Here is a 27876-nt window from a genome sequence, read left to right as displayed (position 1 = left end):
GTCTCCCACACTGCAGGCAGACACTTTACCGTCTGAGCCACCAGGGAAGCGTATATTATTGATTTGAGATCTTCTTTTCATACGTCTTGTAATAGTATTTTAATGCTGTAAATTTCCTTCCAAGCAGTGCTTTAGCTTCATCCAGCAAATTTTCATTTGTTGTGTTTTCATATTCATTCAGTTCAAAATATTTTCTAGTTTCTTTTGAGAAGACCCTTTGGTGCATGAATTATTTAGAATTGTGTTGTTTAATTTCCAAATATTTAGAGATTTTCCAGTTACCTTTCTGTTGTGATTTCTAGTTTAATTCTTTCATGGTCAGGGAACATATGCTATGTGATTTCGGTTATTTTACATTTATTAAGGTTTGTTTTATGGTCCAGTATATGGTCTGTTTTGGTGTACTTGAAAGATTTGTACATATGTTGTTGAGTATAATTTTCAATTAGATTCAGAGGGCTGATGTTTAGATCTTCTGTATCTTTGCTGCTTTTCTGTCTACTTGTTTTATGTATTATCAAGAGTACTGTTACAGTCCCCAAGAAAAATGGTGAATTTCTTTACTTCTTTCAGTTTTAGTAGTTTTAGCTTCATGTACTTTGGAACTCTTGTTTTGCTGTTGTTCAGTTGCTGAGTGATGTCCAACTCTTTGCGACCCCATGGACTGTAGCACACACGGCTTCCCTGTCCTTCACCATCTCCTGAAGTTTGCTCAGATTTATGTCCATTGAGTCAGTGATGGTATCTAACCAACTCATCCTCTGCCACCCTTTTCTCCTTTTGCCTTCAATCTTTTCCCAGCATCAGGGGCTTTTCCAGTGAGTCGGCTCTTCACATCAAGTGGCCAAACTATTGGAGCTTCAGGTTCATCATCAGTCCTTCCAATGCATATTCAGAGTTGATTTCTTTCAGAATTGACTGGTTTAATCTTGCAGGCAGCCCAAGGGACTCTCAAGAGTGTTCCCCAGTACCACAGTTGGAAGGAATCAGTTCTTCGGCACTCAGCCTTCTTTATGGTCCAACTCTCACATCCATACATGACTGGAAAAACCATACCTTTGCCTGTATAGACCTTTGTTGGCAAAGTGACATCTTTGTTTTTTAGTATGCTGTGTAGGTTTGTCATAGCTTTTTTTCCAAGGAGCAAGCGTCTTAATTTCATGGCTGCAGTCACCATTCATAGTGATTTTGTTTGGAGCCCAAGAAAATAAACTCTGTCACTGTTTCCCATTGTTTCCCCATCTATTTGTCATGCAGTGATGGGACTGGATGCCATGATCTTCATTTTTTGAATGTTGAGTTTTAAGCCAGCTTTTTTACTCTTTTCTTTCACTCTCATCAAGAGGCTCTTTAGTTCCTTTTCACCGTCTGCCATTAGAGTGGTATTATCTACATATCTGAGGTTATTGATACGTCTTCCAGCAGTCTTGATTCCAGCTTGTGATTCATCCAGCCCAGCATTTTGTTTGATGTACTCTGCATGTAAGTTAAATAAGTAGGGTGTCAGTATACAGCCATGTCTTACTCCTATCCCAATTTTGAACCAGTCTGTTGTTCCGTGTCTGGTTGTAATTGTTGCTTCTTGACCTGCATACAGGTTTCTCAGGAGACAGACATTTTGCCTTCATGCATTTCTTTTTCTTTGGGATGGTTTTGGTCACTGAGTCCTGTACAGTGTTACAAATCTCTGTCCATAGTTCTTCAGGCACTCTGTCTACCAGATCTACAGAATATTAGAGCGGGTTCCCATTACTTTCTCCATGGTGTCTTCCAGACCCAGAGATCGAACCCACATCTCCTGCATTGGCAGGTGGATTCTTTGCCTCTGAGCTACCTGGGAAGCCCCTGGTAATTTTCATTCTGAAATCTATGTGGTTAGATATTAATACAGCCACTACAGCTTTCTTTTGAAATAATACATGCTTGATCCTTTTACTTTTAACCTATATAGCATCATATTTAAAATGGATTTTTGGTAACAGTTGGGTCTTATTTGTTAATTTAATCTTGCAGGTCATTTATATAATTATTGATACATTTGAGTTTTAATATTTGTTACTGTTTGTTTCTTGTGTTTTTTGTTCCCATTTTTCCTTTTCCTTCTTTTGGATTGAGTATTTTTTAAATATCTGTTTTAATGTATCAGTTTTTGGCTGTATCTCTTTGTCCCTCTTTTTAGTAGTTGCTGTAAAGACTTTTTAGTAGTATGTTCTAAATAATATACCATATATTTAATATTTAATTTTCCCCACATTATTAAATATAAGTATAATATATTAAATTAAACATTATACTTTCCTGGTGGCTCAGTTGGTAAGGAATCTATCTGCAATGCAAGAGACCCACGTGGGTCAGGAAGATTCTCTGGAGAAGGAAATGGCTACCCACTTCAGTATTCTTACCTGGAGAAGTCCATGGACAGAGGAGTCTGGTGGGCTCTTACAGTTCATGGGGTTGCAGACTTGAATGTGACTGAGTGACTAACACTTTTACTCCTTCTTCCCCCCGCCACCACCCTCTCACCTCCTCATATATCTTTTAAGTTTCTATTTTACAACTTAAGCTAGAACATAAAGGCTTAATATCTGTTTAGGTTCCATTGCCCTATCCACTTACATGATGATTGTCATATGAATTGTACATATATAGGTTGAAAGCTCCCCCCATGTAAATGTTACAGTATTCCCTTTCAAGAGCTGTGTATATTTTGAAGATCTTAAGAGATGAAAATTAATCTTCTTACATTCACCTAGGGATAGTTCCCATTTTCATTGCTCCTCCAACATTCCTGAAGTTTTGTTTCCCTCTGATACAATTTTTTTTTTTTTTTACTAGTTTTAGCCTTGAAACTTCTTTTACATTTCTTTTAGAGCTAGAGTGTTGGCAACAAAATAATATTTTGCTTCATCTGAGAATATATTTATTTCATTTCATTCCTGAAGGATATTTTCACTGAATATAGAATTCTGAATTTTCAGTTGTTTTCTTCCAGTGTCTTTAGATACAGTTCATGGTTTCTGATGAAAAGTCATTTCATTCAAATTGCTCCCTATATCAGGATTTTTCAACTTTAGTACTTTGGACAGGATATTTTCTTGTTGTGGAGTCCTATCCTGTTCATCATAGGATGTTTAGCAGTATCTCTAGCCTATACCCATTAGCACCCCGACCCACACAGTGATAATAAAAAATGACTCTGGACATTGTAACATATCCCCAGGGATGTAAAATATCCCACAGTTGATTTTTTTTTTAAATTTATTGTTTTTAGCAGTTAGATTATGATGGGCTTGGACATAATTTGAATTTATCCTGTTTGGGTTTGCTTATTTTCTTGAATCTATAAGTTCTTGATTTTTGCTAACTTTTGGAAAGTTTCAACTACTGTTTCTTCCAAGTATTTTTTTTTTTTTGTACCAATAGCTTTTCTTTAGGGTTTTCAAAGACATGAGTAGCTTTTTTGGGATTGTCCCATTAGTCCCTGAAGCCCTGTTTTTTTCTTTTTCAGAAATATTTTCCCCTCTCCGTTCTTCAGGTTGGATAATTTTTATTTGTTCTGTCTGGTTTACATAGTTTTCCCTTTGTGGTATTTTGCTGAATGGAACCCTTTAAAAAGATATGTTCATTTCCTAGACTCTGGAATTTGTGAATATTACCTTATATGATAAACTGGTGTGATTAATTTGAGAATTTTGAGAGGAGGATAAATTCCTGGATTATCTGGTAAGCTGTAAATCCCATGACAAGTATGCTTATAAGAGTGAGGCAGAGGGAGATCTGCTAGACAGAACGGGAGGAGGCATTATAACTGCAGGGGCAGAGTGATGCAGTCACAAGGAATGTTCACAGCCACCAAAAGCTGAAAGAGGCAAAGTACAGGTTGTTCCCTAGAGCCTTCACAGCTAGTACAGCTCTGTCAGCACCTTGATTTCAGACTTCTTGATTGTATCCTTGATTGAGACCTTCAGATCTGTGACAGAATACATTTCTGTTTTTTTTTTTAAACCACCCAGTTTGTTACAGCAGTCATAGAAAATGAATACATCTGCCATCTTGATTCTGCATTCTATCAAGTCAGGTTTTTATTTCAAATATTGTGATTTTTTAATTCTAAAATTTACATTTGATTCTATTTAATAGCAGCTTCTGAGATTTATTTTCCATTTGAGTGTTTACCTTTACTAATGGAACATGATTATATTGGCTACCTTAAGATTTTTGATAAGTCCAACCTCTGGGTTATTTATTGGTTGGCATCTATTGGTTGTCCTTTTCTTCCAATTTTCCGCCAAATTTTCCTGCTTCTTGGTATGTTGGGTAATTTGGGGTTATATACTGGACATTTTGAGTATTATGTTGTGAGAATTTGGATCCTGTTAAAATTCTTTGGAGAATTTGCTGTTGTTTAAGCAGGCGTCAATCTGATTAGGTTCAGAGCAGTTTTTACTTGTTTTTTATGGACAGTAGTTCTAATATCAGTTTTAGTTTCTAAACCTTTGCTGTACTGATTGCATCTGTTTGCTGTATGCACCGGTCACAGATGGACTGGGCTCGGGCGGCATTTATTTTGTATGTCAGTTCTCAGTGCTTTTGTAATACTTGTTTGGAAATTCCATGAACGTTCAGCTTGGTGGAGGTTTAGTACTTAGGTTTGTTCGTAACTAGAATTATAGATATTAAAGATTCACAAGCTCAATACTAGTTGAAGTGTTAAGGATAGCTTTTATTCAGTAAATATTACAATAGGGAAGAGAGAATTCAACTTTGTCAAAACAAAAGGCAGGAGGCTTTTTAGAAACTGGAGTGTGCTAAGGGAAAGGCATCCAGTGGTGTTAAGTGGGGTTGGTCCATATGCCGAGGGGAACCTGGATTTGTAATTGTTACTTAGCCAGAGGAGAAATAAACTTCTTTTATAACAGAGGCAGTGGTGCAGGTTTTAGCGCTAAGTGAGTCTCTCAGTTGTGTTCGACTCTTTGCAACCCTTTGGACTGTAGCCCACCAGCCTCCTCTGTCCATGGAATTCTCCAGGCCAGAATACTGAAGTGGGCCACCAGGGAAGCCCAAGTTAGAGCAAGGCACCCACCAAAGTTAAGTCCCTATCTTCCTACAGGTTTTGGAAACAAGAATGAGAATTATCTTCTTGAATGTATTTTAAACAGATTGCTCTACGGTTCTTGAAAAGGCAGTTTTAGGTGGTAGACAATTATTATCTCAAGGCGGCAGAAGAGGTATTTATAATGGCAAGCTTTCTAAAGTAACTGCCCGAAGAGGGATTTCAGGGGCCTATCATCCAGTTTTAGCTGGAACAAACAGTAAATTCTTCTGGCAACACTGAACTTTCTCAGGCAGGAAATTAAGGGGGCTGGAGGAGTCATCTTAGGGATGGAACCATAAGTTGTTGGAAACTGTCCTAGTGTTTGTTCAAGTCTGTTAGTGTGAGAAGTCATTTATGACAAAGCATTTGTGCTGAGAGTCTGCAGTTTTTATAGATCAAGTTTGAGGCCTAGTCAAGAAGAGGGTTCAGAGGAACCTGACTAGAATTTGGTCGAGGAAGTCTTTGTCATAGATTACATTCTTCTCCTCTTCTTTCATGGGCGTTTTCCCCATATTCTCCAGTTCCTGTAGCCAGAAAAGTTGGATTCTCTTATTAGACGTCTGAGCACTGAAGAATTGATGCTTTCGAATTGTGATGCTGGAGAAGACTCTTGCGAGTCCTTTGGACAGCAAGGAGATCAAACCATTCAATCCTCAAGGAAATCAGCCCTGAATATTCATTGGAAGGAGTGATGCTGAAGCTCTAACACTTTGGCCATCAGATGTGAAGAGCTGACTCATTGGAAAACACCCTGATGCTGTGAAAGATTGAAGGCAAGAGGAGACAGGAATGACAGAGGATTAGATGGTTGGTTGGCATCACCGACTCAGTGGACATGAGTTTGAACAAACTCAGGGAGATAGAGCAGGGGACAGGGAAGCCTGGTGTGCTGCAGTCCATGGAGTCTCGAAGAGTAGGACACGACGTAGTGACTGAACAGCAACACGTACAGTTTCAGTCTCCTGTGTTGTTGCTCAGTTTTGGGCACAACTGTGCCTGCCTTCAGGGTGAAGTGGTTCGAGAAAGCATAGGTGTCCCGTCCCTATGGGTTCTTTTTTAAGAAAAATTATTTCTTTTTTGGTTGTGCCACACAGCACGTGGGAAGCTAGTTCCATGACCAGGACTCAAACCCACGTTCCCTGCATTGGGAGCGCAGTCTTAACCACTGGGCTGCCAGGGAAGTCCCCTCTCGCGGTCTTAATATATATGCTATCTCCACCGTTGTGGCAGTAATGGAGATGCACTATTGCTGGCCTTGGGACAGGGCTGGGAGAGGAGGAAAAGAAAACAGCCTCAGGGACTGAATTTACCCACTCTGGCTTTCAAGAGTCTTTTCCCCCAGTGCTTTGGCTAGGTGAGCATCTTTTCCATATGAAGTTTTTCCTTATTGTACCTGCTACACAATTTCCTGTTCCACTTAATTCTATGTCAAAGCTAAGAAATAAAGTGTGTGTGGTGGGGTGACCAAAAGAAAATTTATTGTTCAGTCAAATTTCAAAGGAAATTTACGTATTTAAAGAGAAATTTATGTATTGATCTTTTTTACAAGTTGATTTTCCTCTTCAAGCCACCTGTTGTATACTCAGAGTCCTTAGGTAGCTGATTCTTTGCATTTTTTTCATGGAGATTTTAGTTGTGATCAGTTGGAGAGAGGGTTTGCAGCAGGCTTATTTACACTCATCATTCCTGAAATTAAAAATACTTGGGCCAATGATTTTTAATATTTAAAACAATATGGAAAAGTTCACTGATAAAGTTTTAGATTCCACATTGGAAACTAGTCTTTAAGAAACTCTACCGCTGTCATGTTTTGGTATAGTACCAAAAAAGAATCCGCAGTTATCTGAAAACACTTTTAAAATACTCTTTCCCTTTTTCCAGCTATGCATTTATGTGAAACCGGGTTTTCTTTTCAGCCAAAACAATATTGATGGTGGTTTAGTTGCTAAATAGTGTCTGACTCTTGCAACCCCATGGACTGTAGCCCGCCAGGCTCCTCTGTCCATGGGATTTTCCAGGCAAGAATACTGGAGTGGATTGCCATTTCCTTCTCCAGGGGGGATCTTCCCAACCCAGGAATCGAACCCAGGTCTCCCGCATTGCAGGCAGATTTTTTACTCACTGAGCTATGAGGAAAGCCCAAAACAACGTTGTAATACGGTAAATGCAGAAACAGATATGAGAATCCACATTCTATTAAATAGACATTTTTTAAAGATATGCAAAAAATGTAAAATAATTCTCTTTTCATTAATGTTTTGTTTTAGAAAATATAATTTTCATTTAAAATATGTTAAAACATATTGGCCTAAATGTGATTATATTTAATTGGATTATAAATGCCCTAATAATTTTCTTACCTTTAATTTTCATGGTAAATATTGATAGAACCAACATAAAAAAGCTCTTTGAGTCTTCACATTTTAAGTACGTGAAGGGGTTTTGAAACCAAATAGTTTGAGAATTGTTGATTTAGTAGGTAATTGGTTTCCATGTATTTATAACTTGTATATTCCTCTTCTGTTCCTTAAGAGTCAGCAGTAATCAAAAGTACATGAACTCGGCAGGGGTGGGGAGTGAAAAGAACATGTATTTGACTCCCATTTGACTCCCAGTTTCCACTGCTTATTTTCACAGGTTGAAAAGTCATTTAATTTCTTAATATCTGTATTATGAAGTGAGGATAATACTTTAAATGATTGTTGTGAGGGAAATGCTAGGATATGCCTGAATCATAGACCTTCAGTAAATGTTCCTTGGTGTATATTTTTAACAACTCTTAGCCTTTTTGAGGGTGTAGAAACCTTTCATTTTAAGCCAGTAGGTATTCTCTAACTCAGTTTGTTGATCCCTTTCCAGTTAGAATGAAGGGTATAATTTATGAAGATTCCTAGAACAGTAAATTTCATATGTCTTTAGTGACATATTGAAATGATTGAGTTCTTTAATTCCAACTTGGTTCTGTCCTTGTGGTAACCAGATTAGTGAGTGTGTGGAGATCCAGTTTGGGAATGAGATTGGAAGTGAATTTGAAAAACAAACTAAGATGAGGAAATAAGCCCAGGAAAAAAAGACAAGCAGGATGTGGGTACTATAAGGTGAGAATGATGTCAAGTGCAAGGTCCATGATTATATGTTGAGAGCAGGGCAGGCAGTCAGTGTGGATTAGTGGACAGCTTTATAATGAAAATCCAACACTTAGTGTCAGGGAGAAATTGGACACTGTTTGGTGAGGCTCTTCGGTTTAGGTGCTAGGTTCAAGGACAGAGACGAAAGGATAGGAATCTCATTCCTGAAAGCAAGAATGGGGGCAGAGAACATCCCAGTGCAAATATTGTTGGTGTAATTGGAAATATGGAGCTGAAGCTTTTGTAGGAAACTGGGATATTAATTGACAATCTTTACAACCAGCCCTCTGGGTTGAATCAAAGAAAGTGCAGTGGAGTCACTTCATTTTTAATTTAGGTCATTTAAACTAAGCTTGGATAAAAGAGAGCAAGAGAAATGGCTGTTAAAATAGTGCAAATGTTACTACTTGTAATTCTCCCCTGAGCATCTGTTCCAGGGCAAGCATGAGATGGGAAACATTTACTTTTGTTTTCTCAGGTTGCCTCAGTTGCTATCCCTCCCATAGTGTCATGTCATTTCACTTTGTGGCTTGTTTTCAAAGATGCAGAGTTTTCCCCACTATCAGAACTCTAAAGTTAGCTCTTTTATCTGGTCTTTAACTGAGAGTTGGTCATCAGAGGAAAGCTAAATTATAGTGGGTTTTGTTTTTGTTTTAGAATGTAATTGTTTAAATTTTGAATGTAATTCTGCTGGAAAGTAGATTGCATTTTATATCAACTTAACTGCTCTTATATTTCATTTTTTATCTTACTTGTCCCATGTTCCTCATCCATATTTTGTGTTTTGGATGCCTGTTCTGATTAGCAAGCTTTCAGTTAGTTTTCTCTCTTTTTATAGTACATTTAAAAAATCAAGTAATATGAATGAAAAATAGTCAAACCACACATATATATGGAGTGCAGAGAGGGAAATGAAAGGCTTACCACTCAGAGAGGCTACCACTGTACGGTTTGATGTGTATCCCCCTTGAACTCTCAGTGTAGTAGAATTTTTTTCAAAATATCAGTCATATTGTTTTGGAATTTGATGGTGTGATCACTCACCTAGAGCCAGACATCCTGGAATGCGAAGTCAAGTGGGCCCTAGGAAGTGTCACTATAAACAAAGCTAGTGGAGGTGATAGAATTCACTTGAACTATTTCAAATTCTAAAAGATGATGCTGTGAAAGTGCTGTACTCAATATGCCCGCAAATTTGGAAAACTCAGCAGTGGCCACAGTACTGAAAAACGTCAGTTTTCATTCCAGTTCCAAAGAAAGGCAATGCCAAAGAATGTTCAAACTGCCTCACAATTGCACTCATCTTACATGCTAGCAAAGTAATGCTCAAAATTCTCCAAGCCAGGCTTCAACAGTACGTGAACCGTGAACTTCCAGATGTTCAAGCTGGATTTAGAAAAGGCAGAGGAACCAGAGATCAAATTGCCAACATCCAATGGATCATCGAAAAAGCAGGAGAGTTCCAGAAAAACATCTATTTCTGCTTTATTGTCTATGCCAAAGCCTTTGACTGTGTGGATCACAATAAACTGTGGAAAATTCTGAAAGAGACGGGAATACCAGACCACCTGACCTGCCTCTTGGGAAATCTGTATGCAGGCCAGGAAGCAACAGTTAGAACTGGACATGGAGCAACATGAAACATGGTTCCAAATCGGGAAAGGAGTATGTCAAGGCTGTTTATTGTCACTGTGCTTATTTATTTAACTTCTATGCAGAGTACATCATGAGAAACGCTGGGCTGGATGAAGCGCAAGCTAGAATCAAGATTGCTGAGAGAAGTTATCAGTAGCCTCAGATATGCAGATGATACCACCCTTACAGCAGAAAGTGGAGAAAAACTAAAGAGCCTCTTGATGAAAGTGAAAGAGGAGAGTGAACAAGTTAGCTTAAAGCTCAACATTCAGAAAACTAAGATCATGGCATCTGGTCCCATCACTTCCTGGTAAATAGATGGGGAAACAGTGAGCAACTTTATTTTGGGGGGCTCCAAAATCACTGGAGATGGTGACTGCAGCCATGAAATTAAAAGACGCTTACTCCTTGGAAGAAAAGCTATGACCACCTAGACAGCATATTGAAAAGCAGAGACAACACTTTGTCAACAATGGTCCATCTAGTCAAAGCTGTGGTTTATCCTGTGGTCATGTATGGATGTGAGAGTTGGACTATAAAGTAAGTCAAGCGCCGAAGAGTGTTGGAGAGGACTCTTGAGAGTCCCTTGAACTGCAAAGAGATCCAACCAGTCCATCCTGAAGGAAATCAGTCCTGAATATTCACTAGAAGGACTGATGCTGAAGCTGAAACTCCAATACTTTGGCCACCTGATGAGAAGAACTGACTTCATTTGAAAAGACCCTGATGCTGGGAAAGATTGAAGGCAGGAGGAGGAGAGGATGACAGAGGATGAGATGGTTGGATGGCTTCACCAATTCAATGGACGTGAGTTTGAGTAAACTCCGAGAGTTGGCGTTGGGCAGGGAGGCCTAGCATACTGCAGCCCTTGGGGTCTCAGAATCGGACACGACTGAGCGACTGAACTGACCATACTTGAGTCATCATTTTAGAAGACTGGTAGGTTTTGAGTCCTTTGCAATAACCCCCCAAAGGTATCTTCCTTGTAGATACAGTTGAATGCTAGGGGTTGTTGAATTCTAAATTAAAATGCATTTCTCTGAATATGCTGAAGAACTTAACTCCTTTGTTGAGAAAACAGAATGCTATTCAATAAACAGAAGCTGAATTTATTTGCTTGCTAAACCAGGGGTAGCTATTTATGTATCTCTCTGAAGAAAGTAGAGAGCTAATCTAGGTGCAAGAGTGACTTAAATTGCAACATTTCCTCTCTTTATTCTAAAAGAGTTTGTGTAAATTGGAATTATTTGTTCCTTTTTTTTGCTGTTCTTTGAATTTTAATAGAATTTGCCTGTAAAACTATCTGACCCTGGTGTTTTCATTTATGGGAAGATTTCTTAATGACTAATTCAGTTTTACTGTTTTGTTACTTTAATTTTTCTATAAATTTGTACATATACTTTTTCTCATATATTGATAAAGATTTTAATATTCCTGTAGCTTTTGAATGTCTAGCATCTATAATTAGGACTCCTTTTTTTATTTATATTTGGGTGTACTTTTTCCTTTTTTTTGTTTTTAAAGAAATTTGTTGAAGTATAGTTGATTTACAAGGTTGTGTTAGTTTCTGTTTACAGCCAAGTGGTTCATTTTTATATATATTCTTTTTCATATTCTTTTCCATTATGGTTTATCACAGGATATTGAATATAGATCCCTATGTTACACAGTAGGTCCTTGTTTATCTATTCAATACATAGTAGTTTGCTAATCCCAAACTCCCTCACGCATGTGCCCCTGCCCTCGACAGCCTCAACAGTTTTTCCTCTGTGTGTGTCAGTCTGTTTTATAGACAGTTTCATTTATGTCATTTTATTTTTAAATAATTCTATTTTGGCTGTGCTGGATCTTCACTGCAGTGTGTGAGGCTCTCTGTTGTAGCACATGCGCTTTCTCTAGTTGCAGTGAGGGGGGTCTGTTCTCTAGTTGTGGTGCGCGGGTTTCTCAGTGCTGTGGTTTCTCTTGTCGCGGCATGGGTACCCGGGCTTCAGTAGTTCTCGCACACGGGCTCAGTTGCCCCGCAACGTGTTGGATCTTATTTCTCAGTCCAGGGTTCAAACCCTTGTTCTTTGTGCTGGCAAATGGACTTCCCATCCAGGGAAGTCTCAGTGTGTCATATTTAATAAGTGATGTCATACGGTATTTGTCTTTCTCTTTCTGATTTACTTCACTTAGTATAATAGTCTATAGGTCTGTGTTGCTGTACGTGACATTATTTCACTCTTTTTATGACTGAGTAGTATTCCACTGTGTATGTATACCACATCTTCTTTATCCATTCCTGTTTCCATGGACATTTAGGCTATTTCCATGTCTTGGCTATTGTAAGTAATGCTGCAGTGAACTTTAAGGTATGTGTATCTTTTTTATTTATAGTTTTGTCTGAATATATGCTTAGGAGTGGGATTGCAGCCTCATATAACAGCTCTATTTTTAGTTTTTTCTGTTTTTTATTTTTTTTTTTTGAGGAAACTATCTTGTTTTTCATGGTGGCTGCACCAATTTACATTCCCACCAACAGTATAGGATTTTTCTCCACACCTTCTCTGGCATTTGTTATTTGTAGACCTTTCAATGATTGCCATTCTGACTAAGGTGAGATAGTGCTTCATTATGGTTTTGATTTGCATTTTCTAATAGTTAGTGATGTTTAGCGATGTTGAGCATCTTTTCATGTGCATGTTGGCCATCTATATGTCTTTTTTGGAGAAATGCATGTAGGTCTTCTGCCCATTTTTTGATTTTTTTTTTTTTTACCGAGTTGTATGAGCTGTTTGTGTATTTTGGAAATTAAGCCCCTGTCAGTTGCATTGCTTGCAGATGTTTTCTCCCAGTCTATAGGTTATCTTTTTGTTGTGCTTGTGGTATCCTTTGCTGTATAAAAGCTTGTAAGTTTGATTAGGTCCTATTTGCTTTTATTTCCATTGCCTTGGGAGACTGACCTAAGAAAATATTGGTATGATTTGTCAGAGAATATCTTGCTTATATTCTAAGAGTTTTATGGTGCCATATCTTATATTTAAGTCTTTAAGCTATTTTGAGTTTATTTTTATGTATGGTATTATGAGAGTGTGTTCTAACTTCATTGATTTACAGGTAGCTGTCCAGCTTTCCTGACACCACTTGCTGATGAGACTGTCTTTTCTCCATTGTATATTCTTCCCTCCTTTGTTGAAGATTAATTGACCATAGAGATGTGGGTTTATTTCTGGGCTCTCTATTCCTTTTTTCATTTTTTAGTCTTGTCAGAACTATATCCATTTTTTAGTCATGACATCTAACTTTGTCTTGAGCCTTTCTTCTATGTCTTTGCTGTTTCATTAAATTCTGCTTTTATTTGTATTATTTCCTTTTATCTGCTTTTCTTTATGTTCTTTTCTAACTGAAGACAGATGATCTGTTCATTAATTTATTTTTAACTTTTCTTATTTTTCTGATGTAACTATGTATAACTACAGATCTCTTTTTTATATACCTCTTTTGCTGCATCACACAAAGTTATTCGTATAGTCTTTAATTTTACTTATAAGTATTTTCAAAATTCTGTTAAGATTTCTTCTCTGACTCATCAGTGTTTGTTGTTATTGTTTTGCTCAGTAGTGTCTGACTTGGTGACCCCATGGACCATAGCCCACCAGGTTCCTCTGTCCGTGGGATTCTCCAGGCAATAATACTGGAGTGGGTTGCCATTTCCTTCTCCACATCAGTTTTTAGAAGTTTCTAAACCTATAAGATTTTTAAAAAGTTATCTTTGTTATGATTGTCAGAGAATATGATTTAAGATACCAAGTACACAAAAAATGTATAGAGATTTTTATGGCATTTGATTGGATTTTGTACATACTCTTGTTTGTATCCTTCTGTGAAGTTATATTTGCATATGTTTATTGCATCAGACTTAATAGTTGCAATGTCAGTTCTTCTTTAACCTTTCTGATTTTTTGTCGTCTTAATTTACTACCGAGATAAATATGTTAAAAGTTAAACCTTTATGACAATGGATTTGTCAGTTTTTTTCTTGTTTTGTCAATCTATTTTGGACCTATATTAATAGGTACACATAAGCTTAGCTGTTACATATATTGAATAAAACCTTTTATCAGGATATAGTGACTTTCTTTATCACTAGTGATAGCTTTGCCTTAAAGTCCTTTTGTGTGTTATTAATATATCTATACCAGTTCTGTATTGATTAGTATTTGCTTGGTATTTAATTTTTTTCCCTGTTTTTATTTTTTAACCATTCACTACTTTAGGTTCTTAGGTGTGTTTCTCTTGACAAGCATGTGGACAACTTCTCAACCTTACATAAAATATTTTCTGTGTGGTTGCAGTGCAGAAGGTGCTGAACAATGGCAGAGGAAGTGGTGGTAGTAGCCAAGTTTGATTATGTGGCCCAGCAAGAGCAAGAGCTGGACATCAAGAAGAACGAGAGACTGTGGCTTCTGGATGACTCTAAGTCCTGGTGGCGAGTTCGAAATTCCATGAATAAAACGGGTTTTGTGCCTTCTAACTATGTGGAAAGGAAAAACAGTGCCCGGAAAGCATCTATTGTAAAAAACCTAAAAGATACCTTAGGTAAGTTATTTTTGTTTTAAAACAAGAACAGCAATACTTTCTTTCTAGTGAATGCTAGAAATTGGTTCTTTGTACAGAATTTTGGCATCAGTGGGCAGAACTGACTAGAATATCCCAAGCTGAGATTTCAGCTAGGCAAGGTAAGTTTGGATCATAGCAAGGGTATTCAAGTCAGGTGTGTTCAAAAAGACCAGTGAAGGTCATTTTCTGTAACTCTAGCTAGTGGAACTCACTCTGATTTTCTATCAGGGGCTTCTTGAGCCATAGGTACCTATTGGAGTTTAGACAGATTCTCCATATAATTAAGATGAGGGTAAATGAATGAGATGCAGAATATCCTCCTTGTCATTAAGGTCACTTATTTTACAGGATACATTGATGGATTTTACATCTAATGGCTTCAGTTCAGTTCAGTTGCTCAGTCGTGTCCGACTCTTTGCGACCCCATGAATCGCAGCACGCCAGACCTCCCTGTCCATCACCAACTCCCGGAGTTCACTCAGACCCATGTCCATCGAGTTGGTGATGCCATTCAGCCATCTCATCCTCTGTCATCCCCTTCTCCTCCTGCCCCCAATCCCTCCCAGCATCAGAGTCTTTTCCAGTGAGTCAACTCTTCTCATGAGGTGGCCAGAGTACTGGAGTTTCAGCTTTAGCATCATTCCTTCCAAAGAAATCCCAGGGCTGATCTCCTTCAGAATAGACTGGTTGGATCTCCTTGCAGTCCAAGGGACTCTCAAGAGTCTTCTCCAACACCACACTTCAAAAGCATCAATTCTTCGGTGCTCAGCCTTCTTCACAGTCCAACTCTCACATCCATACATGACCACAGGAAAGACCATAGCCTCGACTAGATGGACCTTAGTCGGCAAAGTAATGTCTCTGCTTTTGAATATACTATCTAGGTTGGTCATAACTTTCCTTCCAAGGAGTAAGTGTCTTTTAATTTCATGGCTGCAATCACCATCTGCAGTGATTTTGGAGCCCCAAAAAATAAAGTCTGACACTGTTTCCCCGTCTATTTCCCATGAAGTGATGGGACCAGATGTCATGATCTTCGTTTTCTGAATGTTGAGCTTTAAGCCAACCTTTTCACTCTCCTCTTTCACTTTTATCAAGAGGCTTTTTAGTTCCTCTTCACTTTCTGCCATAAGGGTGGTGTCATCTGCATATCTGAGGTTATTGATATTTCTCCCGGCAATCTTGATTCCAGCTTGTGCTTCTCCCAGCCCAGTGTTTCTCTGATGTACTCTGCATATAAGTTAAATAAGGAAGCTGATAATGGCTTGCATTTTGATATTTGCTTTTAAAAACAAACTCTCTTTGTTCTTATATTTGATAAAAGAGTTTTAAGTTGTGGATCGTTACCATGTATTAGCATCTGCAAAGCTTATCTTTCTTATTTTGTTTCTCTTCTTTCTTCCTGTAACTGTAAATTTTGTTTCTACTGACCTTCCCTTAGGGCCATAAATAGGAGAATCCACTTCATGTTGGGCTTGGCCAAGCTGTGATAGGAAGGAAATGTGCGCAGATGAGAACCAGTCTGTCTCTCTTTCTCTTTAAAAAATTCTCCTTCGCTGACAGGAAGGAATTGGGAGGGACATAGTTTCCCTCAGGTATTTAGGCAAGCATGCTGTTACTTAATAGTTCTTGGTGTATATGTAGAAGAAGTGTAATTTCTCCTTGAACAAGATAGTATGAGAATAAAGTGACTTTTGAGAATGTGACATGATTGAACATGGAGTATTATTGACTGCTTTATATTAATTTTTATTTCTTACTCAGCATTATTGTTATTCTACTCTAAAGGTAATTTAACAAATGAAGTTATTAACCATACATTTAAATGCTTTAACTAGGCTTACCTTTTTTTTTTTTTGAGATTTTTGAGGTATTGTTATTAGTTAATATTATTTAATTATTTAATATTAGTTTTTAAATGGAAGACAGTTGGAAAGAGATTGTCCTTGAATGGTTGAAGAGATCAAAGTTAGAACCAGGAATACTTAAGATTTTGTAAATAATTAGATATTTATTTAAAGTATATTGATTAAAGGTGTTCAAGAAAATTAAGGTGACTTCTGTCAAAATATGCTTCATAGTGATGAAGGCACAGAAAGAACTAAGGACACACCTAGAGAAACTTTTATGTCCTTTAAAAAAGGGTAGTGGTATCCTGAGACTATAGCAGATGTGATAGTAATTAACAAAAGACAGTGAAAAAACTAATATAGAGCAAGGAGAAAAAATCCCAGTTTTACATACAACTTCACATAAATTTCAAAAGCTTTATTAGGTACAGTTTTTTGTTATTAATACTCCTGGGAAACCTTCCATACTATTTTCTGATATTATTGAGACAGTTTTAGCTGTCTCAAGATTGTATCTTTTTAACTGTCTCGAGACTGTATTATTGAGACTGTTATCTATTTAAGTTCTAGGCTATCATTGTATTATATTACAATTATTGCTGTCTATTCCAAAGTACTTGGAAACATTCTGTTTTAAGGTAGTGACCTATAGTTAGCCTGTATAATGATGTAAATCCTGCTTTTGCCTTGGGTGGACAGCCTTCTGAATCCTGTTTTGGTAACTTAAATGTTCCATATAACTAATGAATTTGTTTCACAGTGATTGTGCTGATGGAGATATTGTTTGAAGGTTAAGAAAGAAAAGGATAAAACAAAGGAAAGAATGAATACATGATGAAAAATAGAAAAAGAGTACAGATGAACATAGTTCCAGGGTGGAAATAGAGATTCAGACAAACAGAACAAACAGACAAACAGAACCTCTTCAGAGAAGAGTTAGGAAAGGGGAGGGTGGGATGAACTGGGAGATTAGGTTTGACAGAAATACACTAACACGTGTGAAACAGATGGCTAGTGGGAACCCGCAGGGCAGCACAGGGAGCTCAGCCTAGTGCTCTAGGATGACCTCGATGGGTGGATTGAGGGTGTAGGATCCAAGGGAGCCCCAAGAGGGAGGGGATATAGATACACATACTGCTGATTCACTTTGTTGTACAGCAGAAACTAACGCAACATTGTAAATTAATTCTACTCCAATTAACAAAGAATGAATACATGAATATATTTTCAACTACTGAAAAAAATATGCTTTAAATATGTGCTTTAAAACTTCTTCCAAAATAAATCTGAATAGTAAGGTCCTATTTGTGGCCATCACAATATCCTTGTTTTATAGTTCAGTTAGCGTTCAGGGAAAAAATGTTTTGGCAAGAGAAAAGCCTTAGGAAAACTTTCTATTGCCTGGGTGTGGGCCAAGTCACATGGATGGGGTGTGGGGAGTTTCAGTGTTGCAGAACCAGGAAGTTCACTGAAAATTATCCTGCTGTGTTAACAAACTAACGAAAGAGAACACGGGATTTTTTTTCAAAATGAATTGGCTAAAGGTGCTTAAAGATTTTTTCAGTAAGTTAATCTGTTTATTATATCTATAGCTTTCTTGTTTTTAAATTAGAATTTTCAGTTTGTGAATTTAAAGGAAAACTGTAAGGAGAGAACGTGGTAGGTTTATATAGGCTGGTGCTTTATGTTTGTGCAGCATAAGCTAAGTGATTGGCAGTACATCAGATATTAATAGCTTTGACTTGATAGGTAAAATAATTTCAAATTTTTTAATATCAATATTTAAATAACAAATAGAAAAAGTATAAATTATTTGACTTTGATGTAGTTAGTTCTCTGAACTTAGCATAGACATTTGAAATGAACTAAATAAATTGTAAACATTAGGAGGAGAAAAAGGTTTTAAGTGAGCAAATTCCTTCATCCTCAGCATTTGAAGTAACATGATACTGTTACTGCTTTTTACTTAGACTTTAGAGGACTGATGTAGAGGATAATGCTTAATGAAGGCACCAGTATAGAGGGTATTTTAATTAAATCAGTGTCAGAGTGCTAGAAATTGCTGTTTTGGTTAATGTGAGATTTGATAGTTTGAAATGAATTGTGAGAGCAGCTGCATACAAAGAATTTGAAAACAGAAAGTAGTGAACTCTTGGATTGCTTTGAGTCGAGGTTTTAAAATGATTCTGATATTAACAAAGAACCTAAATTGTAGATCTGCTGATAGTCTCTTTTTACTCTTATAATAGTGAACTTGATTTGGTCTCTTTGAACAGTTGCTCAGTGGTTCTAGAAAAATGAACACAGAGATATTGTTGTAGAACTATCTTATGTGTAAGGAGTCTAAGGAAACAGTAACCTGTCAGGAGATTTTGGGGCAAAGAGCAAAATAGAAAGGGATGAAGCACTTCATCGGCAAAAAAGCTGTAATATTAAGACTCTTTTTTTTTTTTTTTCCCGGTAACTTTGGTGGCCAAATGAATCCTTCTGGAATATGTCTCTCTTGGTTACTTTTTGGGGAGTTGTTAAAATTTTAGATCCATTTTTAGGAGTTAGTTTTCCTTTTAAAGAGTTTATTCATTCATTCATTCATTTATCAACATTTTTATTGAGAAACTACCTACTGCAAGCCAGAGAAAAACTAATTGTCACAGAACTTAGATTCTGATGGGGAGGTAGGTAATGGTTGTTACTTATTGTTAATATTTCTTAAGTTTGATTTTAAGTGATACCATAAACCAACTAGAAGTGATATAAAAAGGATATACTGTATCACTGATACAGCGATTTAATATATACCATCAATATAAAATTATCATTCTATTGAATCTTAAAAAGTTGATAGTTATTCTTAAATACATTTGTAGACTTAGAGTCAGGATTTGAGATTGATAAGTAAAATATTTGTTTACTCACTGCTTACAGTAAGCCGAAATTTTTACTAATTTAGTTTTATAGCTTGTTAGAATAGAAATAGGCTGTTCACCCACTGTCCCAAACGGACTTGAAACATAGAGGAAACAATATTTGTTCTCCTTGTGTGGTAGGCAACTAGAACCCTTGAGAACAGAAAGGGCATTGTTTCAGATAAAGCAGAGAATAATAAAAAGCAGTAATTTATCTTATTTCATATAAATCAGAAACTGATAAAAATACAAAAAAAATTAAATAAAAACCTCTGTTGGAAAGAACATCATTTATAATATTTAGAATTCCTTCATTCTCCTCCCAGATATATCACTTATTAGCCATGTGGCCAAGGGTGTATAACTTTCCTGATTTCCTGTTTCTTATTTGTAAAGGAGAGAGCTGGGCAAGACCAGATGATCTTGGAAATTCCCTACTGACTCTGAAAGTCTTATAGTTCTGGTACACAGCTGATCAGCCTTACATGTATCATAGAAATCAGGGGAAAATCCATAAGGGAGAAACTGGTTTTGAAGAAATAGGAACATAACAGAATTATAGTTCCCTAAAAAATTAGCAAGGATCAGTATTACTATTTTTGCTGCGCTGGGTCTTCATTGTGGCACACAGGCTTCTCATTGCAGAGCACGCAGGGCTCAGTAGTTGAGGCATGTGGGCTTAACTGCACACAGCATATGGGATTTTCATTCACTGACCAGGGATTGGACCTGCCTCTCCTGCATTAGAAGGGGGATTCTTAACCACTGGACCATCACAGAAGTGCCCCGTCAGACTCATTCTGTTGAACATTTATTTACTGTGTGATTTAGATGGAGGGGGAATGACATCCTTAAAGACCTAATGAAGAAAGTGTAACTAGTACATTGAGTTCAGAAATACATTTGAAAGCTAAAAACTGAGAAACAGATTAATAGAGACAGACATTAATGTTAAAGTCTACATTAACTTTTTAAAAGGGATTGAAAAATTGCTGAGACTCTGTCCTGGCAGTGGTTTACATGAGTAAAAGACTTGGCAGGAGCTGCTGTGATAATGTATGTGCTAAAAAAACTCTCAACATGTTATATGATGGTATTGATTCAAATTTTTGAGGTGCTCAGGTGAAGGGCTGCAGTGTGTGCTGGCCAAATAAAACATGACGTAGTCTATTCATTTTGGGGAGCTATACTTTAACAGTGGTTTTGAGAAACTCAGGTGCTTCCAAATACTGGCATCAGGTTTATCAAAGGATTTGGAAACCAGGTTACATAATGAATAGTTAATGGGTACAAAGATTTGCCTTAACTATCCTATAGGAGAGGACAACTATTCACAGTGCTTCGCTAGAGTCTTAAAAACTCTTGAGGAGTTAATAGTACATTGTTTTGGTCAAGAAACGGTGCTGTAGGAAGAAAGAAGTAAGACCTAGTGGATTGGAGTGGAAGGGGAAGAGTGTGAGTGAGGGGAAGATTGAAAGCTATACTAATGCTTTTGGTTTTTTTAAACAAAGCTAATGATAAAAATGACTACCTCAGAGTTAGGTACGTCCTGAGTTCACAAACCTGAGTATCTCCCTCCCAACCCTGGCCACGTCCAGCTATTTCATGCTATAGTAAAAAAAAAAAAAAAAAAAAAAAGTAAAAAGAAACAATGCTTATTTTTTAAAAAATAAATTCTGGAAGCACTAGGAGGTAGGAAAATATCGATAATCATCACCATCGATTGAGTGCCTGCTGTGTGCTATGTACTGTGCTGAGTGCTTTCCATATAAACTTTAAAAAATTCATTACACAATTTTTCTAAGATAGGTAGTTACTCTGCACCACATTTCACAAACAAGGAAAGTGGAGTTTAAAGAAGGTTAAATAACTTGACCAAGCTCTGATTGATCTGTAAGTAGCACCATTGAAATTTAAACTTAGGGTCTCTTGTTTAAGAGTTTTCCTAGTGCACACATTACATGTATGACTATAGCGTTAGAGTCAGATAAGTAATGGATTGGCAGGATTTGCTGCAAAAGGGTCTGGTTAAAATTAGGATTCTGGTGAACCAGCTGAAGTTGAGAAAAATTTAGAAAAGACTATACATTAATCTGAGGGAGCCTGCTTGTTGATGTGATGTGACGTGACGTGAAAGTCACTCAGTCGTGTCTGACTCTTTGCGACCCCATGGACTATACAGCCCATGGAATTCTCCAGGCCAAAATACTGGAGTGGGTAGCCTTTCCCTTTTCCAGGGGAATCTTCCCAGCCCAGGTCTCCTGCATTGCAAGCGAATTATTTACCAGCTGAGCCACAAGGGAAGCCCAAGGATACTGGAGTGGGTAGCCTAACCCTTCTCTAGCAGATCTTCTTGACCCAGGAATCGAACTGGGGTCTCCTGCATTGCAGTCGGATTGTTTACCAACTGAGCTATCCAGGAAGCCCTGTGTTGTTAAAATGATCTAATTGTTGTTGATTATAACATACTTGAGAAATTGAGATATTAATATTTTACATTTGCATAATTTTGTAAAGTACATTTGCATCTACTCTCTCATTGATAAAACATGAGATTAGAAGGAGTGTTTTTAAGCAGTGGAAACAAAAGAAATAAAACAAGCCCTTCCTAAAGATTTGTAAGCAGGGGAAAAAGCAAACCATTGATTTTGCATGCATTTGTATCATCCACATGATAAACAGGACTTTGTGTTGCACAGAAAACAGATATTCTAAGTTTATATTTTCTGTGAACTATGTCTGGCCTCTAAGATTAAAATAAGTTGTTTTGATTGTTTCCCACTTGGGATTTAATTGTTGGGTCTGTCTAGAAATTCTTCATTCTTTTTTGGGGCAAGGTACAATTAGTCTTAGACCATTATCTTTTTCAGAATCAAAAAAATATTTTAGAATTAGTCTTCCATTTTCAGGTTTAAATTTTGCTTTTGCTTATATCAATATTCAATTTAATCAATTTAATAAACCCATTGATCATCTTCCTATACAGGAAATGCAAAAGACCAGTGAGATAGTAAAATAATCCTCTCTGAAAGCTTATATTCTAGTAGATAGGGTTAAAAGATAAACACAGGAAATGCTAGCATGCAAGTACCTCAGAAATACAGAATACTAAAACAAAAATACTTAAAAAAATGGAGAGCTTATATATCATGAGAGGTGAGGATAGAGAATGAAGAGTGTTGAAAAACACAAAGCAGGAAGATAATAAAGTTGTTATTTGAAATGACACTTCTTGAGTGGGTAGATTCTTTAAAAGACAGAATTTTTAATACGGTTTTGGGAAAAAACTAGCAAACGAGGTAAACTAAGTCATGAATTAGATATTTCCACATTTTTATTAAGCTTTAGAGTAGTTTCAGTGCAGGGCGTTACAGAAAGATGCTTTTATTTAACATTTACTCCTGTGTACTGCGCTATTCCTTTACATTATTTTATCAGTTCTCATAACACTCATGGTAAGTGCTGTTTACTCCATTTCTGAGCTCCGAAAAGTGAAACAGCTTGCTCAAGATGGCATGGTTAGTAAGACACATACCTGGGATTTGAACCCAAAGGCCTATAATGTTTCAAGTTCTCTACTGTTTTCTATAGTCTATAACATAAGCCTGGAAAGGAAGGTTTGAGGACATCCTGTAGAGGACTGTAGACTCTAGGCACAGTTGTTGTTGTTTAGTCGCTAAGTCGTGTCCGACTCTTTCGATCCCATGGACTGTAGCCTGCCAGGCTCCTCTGTCCATGGGATTCTCCAGGCAAGAATACCTGAGTGGGTTGTCATTTCCTTCTCCAGGGGATATTCCCGGGAATCGAACCCGGGTCTCCTGCATTACAGGCAGATGATTTACCAACTGACCTATGAGGGAAGCTCTAGGCACAGTATTTCTTTTAATTTGTTAGGCAGAAGAGCCACTATTGGCTTTTGTGCAGTCAGTTCAGTTTAATCGCTTAGTTGTGTCTGACTCTTTGAAACCCCATGGATGCAGCACGCCAGGCTTCCCTGTCCATCACCTACTCCTGGAGCTTGTTTAAACTCATGTCCATCAATTCGGCGATGCCATCCAGCCTCCATCCATCTCATCCTCGTTCCCTTCTCCTGCCTTCAATCTTTCCCAGCATCAGGATCTTTTCCAGTGAGTCAGTTTTGTGCATCAGGTGGCCAAAGTATTAGAGCTTCAGCTTCAGCATCAGTCCTTCCAATGAATATTCAGGGCTGATTTCCTTTAGGATTGACTTGTTTGATCTCCTTGCAGTCCAGAGGACTCTCAACAGTCTTCTCCAGCACCACAGTTTGAAGGCATCAATTCTTCAGTGCTTAGTCTTCTTTATAGTCCAACTCTCACATCCATACATGAGTACTGGAAAAACCATAGCTTTGACGAGATGGCCCTTTGTTGGTAAAGTAATGTCTCTGCTTTTTAATATACTGTCTAGGTTGGTCATAGCTTTTCTTCCAGGGAGCAGGCATCTTTTAATTTCATAGCTACAGTCACCGTTCATAGTGATTTTGGAGCCAAGAAAATAAAGTCTGTCACTGTTTCCATTGTTTCCCCATCTATTTGCAATGAAGTGATGGGACTGGATGCCATGATCTTTGTTTTTTGAATGTTGAGTTTTAAGCCAGCTTTTTCACCCTTACGTTTCACTTTTAAGAGGTTCTTAGTTCCTCTTTGCTTTTTGCCATAAGTATGTTGTCATCTGCATATCTGAGGTTATTGATATTTCTCCCTGCAATCTTGATTCCAGTTTGTGCTACAATAGGTCATGTAATTGTAGCTGTAATATAAAGTTAGACTGGATGATATGGGTGATGGTTTGAAGTGAGATAGACTAGATTAGTAAAAGAAACAGGAAAAGAAAAGTAGAGGGTAGTGATGGCTCAAGCACAACATGGGCCTGAACTAGAACATAAATAGTAGAAATGGAAAGTTTTGACAGAAAGGACATATGATGACTTTAAGAAATTGACATGGGAATCTTTTAAGAAAGTAATTTTTATGATGTAAAGTTCATGAAGTTAATTAACCATTTTAAAGTGTATAATTCAGCGTTATTTAGTCCATTAACAGTGTTGTGCAACCACCGCATCTGTCTAATTCCAAACTATTTTCATCACTCCAAAAGGAAACTATTCCCATTCAACAGTTGGTCCCATTACTCCTTCCCTTCAGCCCCTGGCAACCACTAATCGGCTTTCTGTCTATACAGAGTTACCTACTCTGGCTATGTTGTATAATATGTAATCATTATATGACATAACCAGAGTAGTAATATTGAGTCATACAATATTAACCTTTTGTGTCTAGTTTCTTTCACTCAGCACACTGTTTTTGAGGTTCATCCATGTTGTAGCATGTATCACTACTTCATCCCTTTTATGGCTGAATAATATTGCCTTTAGGATGGACTGATTGGATCTCCTTGCAGTCCAAGGGACTCTCAAGAGTATTCTCCAACATCACAGTTCAAAAGCATCAATTCTTTGACCCTCAGCTTTCTTCACAGTCCAACTCTCACATCCATACATGACTACTGGAAAAACCATGGCCTTGACTAGACGGACCTTTGTTTGCAAAGTAATGTCTCTGCTTTTGAATATGCTGTCTAGGTTGGTCATAACTTTCCTTCCAAGTAGTAAGCGTCTTTTAATTTCATGGCTGCAGTTACCATCTGCAGTGATTTTGGAGCCCCCAAAAATAAAGTCTGACACTGTTTCCACTTTTTCCCATGAAGTGATGGGACCAGATGCCATGATCTTCGTTTTCTGAATGTTGAGCTATAAGCCAGCTTTTTCACTCTCCTCTTTCACTTTCATCAAGACCATCCTAAAGGAGATCAGTCCTGGGTGTTCATTGCAAGGACTGATGCTGAAGCTGAAACTCCAATACTTTGGCCATCTCATGCGAAGAGTTGACTCATTGGAAAAGACCCTGATGCTGGGAGGAATTGGGGGCAGGAGGAGAAGGGGACGACAGAGGATGGAATGGCTGGATGGCATCACCGACTCAATGGACATGAGTTTGGGTGCACTCTGGGAGTTGGTGATGGACAGGGAGGCCTGGCGTGCTGCGATTCATGGGGTCGCAAAGAGTCGGGCACGACTGAACTGAACTGAATATTGCCTTATATGGATATATACCACATTTTTGTTTATCCATTCATCTGTTGATGTACATTTGGGTTGTTTCTATCTTTTGATTACTGGGACTAGGAAGCTGTGAACATTTGTGCACAAGTATTTGTTTTAATTCCTGTTTTCAGTTTTTTTGAGTGTATACCTAGGAGTGGAATTATGGTAGTTCTGTGTTTAACATTTGAGGAACCATCACCTGTTTCCCTTGGCATTTGTACCATTTTACATTTTGACCAGTAGTGTAAAAGGGGTTCCAGTTTCTACATATCCTCATCAACACTTGTTTTCCTTTTTTTTGGTTTGGTTTAATTTGATTTGATTATAGCCATCCTAGTAAGATGTGAAATGGTATTTCATTGTTATTTTGATTGGCATTTCTGTAATGACTAATGATGCTGAGCATCTTTTCAAATGCTTTCAAGGTATTTGTATACCTTCTTTGGAGAATTACTTATTCAAGTCCGTTATCCTTTTTTGAGGTAAGTTTTTCATTTTGTTGTTAGGTTCTACAAGTGCATTATATGTTCTGGATATAGATTCTTATCAGAATTATATTTGCAAGTATTCTTTTCTAATTCTGTAGGCTGTCTTTTCATTTTCTTGATATTGTCCTTTGCACAAATGGTTTTTTTTTTTAATGAAGTACAGTTTATTATTATTATTTGATGTCAAATCTGAGAATCTCTTGCTAAATCCAAGGTCAGAAAGACTTTTCCCTAAGTTTCCTTCTGAGAGGTTTTAAGTTTTAACTCTTTTATTTTCATCATCTATTTATTTTGAGTTGATACTTGTATGTGGTATGAAGTAGGAATCCAGTTTCATTCTTTTGCATGTGGATATCCAGTTGTCCCAGCATCATTTGTTAAAGAGACTATTCTTTCCTGTATTAAAATGGTCTTGGCATCCTTCTCGTGGTCAGAGTCAAAAGTCAACTGACCATAGATGTATGGTTTTATTTCACTACTCTGAATTCTAGTCCATTGGTCTATTTTTCATTCCTTGTGTGCCAGTACTACACTGTTTGATTACTGAGCCTTTGTAGTAAATTTTGAAATTGGGAAATATGAGTCTTCCAACTTTGTTTTCCATTTTTAAGATTTTCTTTTGGCTATTTGGGGTCTTTTATAATTCCATATGAATTTTAGGGTCAGCTTTTTCCATTTCTGGAAAAAGGGGGGGGGTACTTTGATAAGGATTACACTGAATCTGTGCATCACTTTGGATAGTATAGTCATCCCTTGGTATCTGCTAGGTTTTGGTTCCAGTATCCCCTGCAAATAACAAAATTTAACGATAATCCTTGTACAGACAGCATAGTATTTGCATATACTCCACACATACTCTCCCATATATGTTAAATCATCTCTGGGTTACTTGCAATACCTAATACAGTGTAAATTTTATGTAAATAGTTGTTGATGATGGCACATGCAAGTTTTCCTTTTTGAAACTTTCTAAAATTTTTTTCTCAATTTTTTTTTTAAATTTAAGATTTTTATGTTTTTTACCTCAGGCTGCTGCATCAATTAATTTCAGCAGAAAACACCCTAACCCTGAAAATGCTCCAAGTCAGGTGAAAGCAAGGCAAGCCACTGTGCCAGTCCTTCAGGTAGCTGCTGAGAGCTTGAAACCCATAAGTACAATTCTTTGTGAGAAAGATCTGTATTACTCTTTCTGACATTATTAGTTTAGGTTGCTGTCCTCACAGTCACAGCTGATTTGGAATTAAGAGATACTTAGGCAGACAACTTCAGAGAAGGCAATGGCAACCCACTCCAGTACTCTTGCCTGGAAAATCCCATGGACAGAGGAGCCTGGTAGGCTGCAGTCCATGGGGTCGCTAAGAGTCAAACACGACTGAGCGACCTCACTTTCACCTTTCACTTTCATGCATTGGTGAAGGAAATGGCAACTCACTCCAGTGTTCTTGCCTGGAGAATCCCAGGGACGGGGGAGCCTGGTGGGCTGCCGTCTATGGAGTTGCACAGAGTTGGACACGACTGAAGCGACTTAGCAGCAGCAGCAGTCAGACAACTTAAAATGCCACCATGGTCTCTTACTACACAGCAGCAGCTTCTTTCTTCATTAAGCCTTGCCCTAGTTATTGTAAGTTCCTTACTGGATTCTAGAGTTCCACAAAAGTTGATTTTGACAGTATTCACGAGCTCATTAATTACTCTTTTGGAAGGATGGAACCCTAGAGTTCCCTACAGTGCCAGAAATCCCTGATGTACAAATTTTTCATAATCATGATATATCATTAGCCAGAAGGAAGGAAATTAGGAGGGGAGGGAGTTAGTTGATTTATGGATATTAGAGAGATTATTTTCATTTGGACATGGCAGTTGTATTTGAGGTGCTCATGGTGCCTTCTGTAGATGACTAGTGGCAGTTGGAATTATAATGTGTAAATTCCAGCTTGGAGCTGCAAAGAGACCTTGGAATCTTCTCTTTGGAAGTTACAGAAAATGAAAGTGATTTCCTTGAAGTAGAGGCTAAGTCCAAGCATGGCATTTTGGGAAATACTTTGAACTAA

The 27876-nt window shown here is 37.5% G+C and overlaps 1 protein-coding gene across 5 annotated transcripts in view; it reads left to right on the top strand.

The window, feature by feature from the left end:
* NCK1 (NCK adaptor protein 1) overlaps positions 1-27876 on the top strand; it is a 78857-nt gene that overhangs the window by 37728 nt on the left and 13253 nt on the right. For 2 of the 5 annotated variants that reach the window (XM_018050821.1, XM_018050814.1), the window contains exon 2: positions 14193-14436. In XM_018050821.1, coding sequence (XP_017906310.1) covers positions 14211-14436 — 226 coding nt within the window. In that variant the 5' untranslated portion in view covers positions 14193-14210. Of the gene's footprint in view, positions 1-14192; positions 14437-17751; positions 17871-27876 lie in introns of those variants that run through there. The other 3 variants (XM_018050839.1, XM_018050830.1, XM_018050844.1) reach the window with 2 other exon arrangements.

This window comes from Capra hircus, chromosome 1, assembly GCF_001704415.2.
Source record: "Capra hircus breed San Clemente chromosome 1, ASM170441v1, whole genome shotgun sequence".
Lineage (NCBI taxonomy): Eukaryota > Metazoa > Chordata > Mammalia > Artiodactyla > Bovidae > Capra > Capra hircus.
Note: the sequence above shows the minus strand (reverse complement) of the source record. Positions and strands in the feature narration are given on the sequence as shown.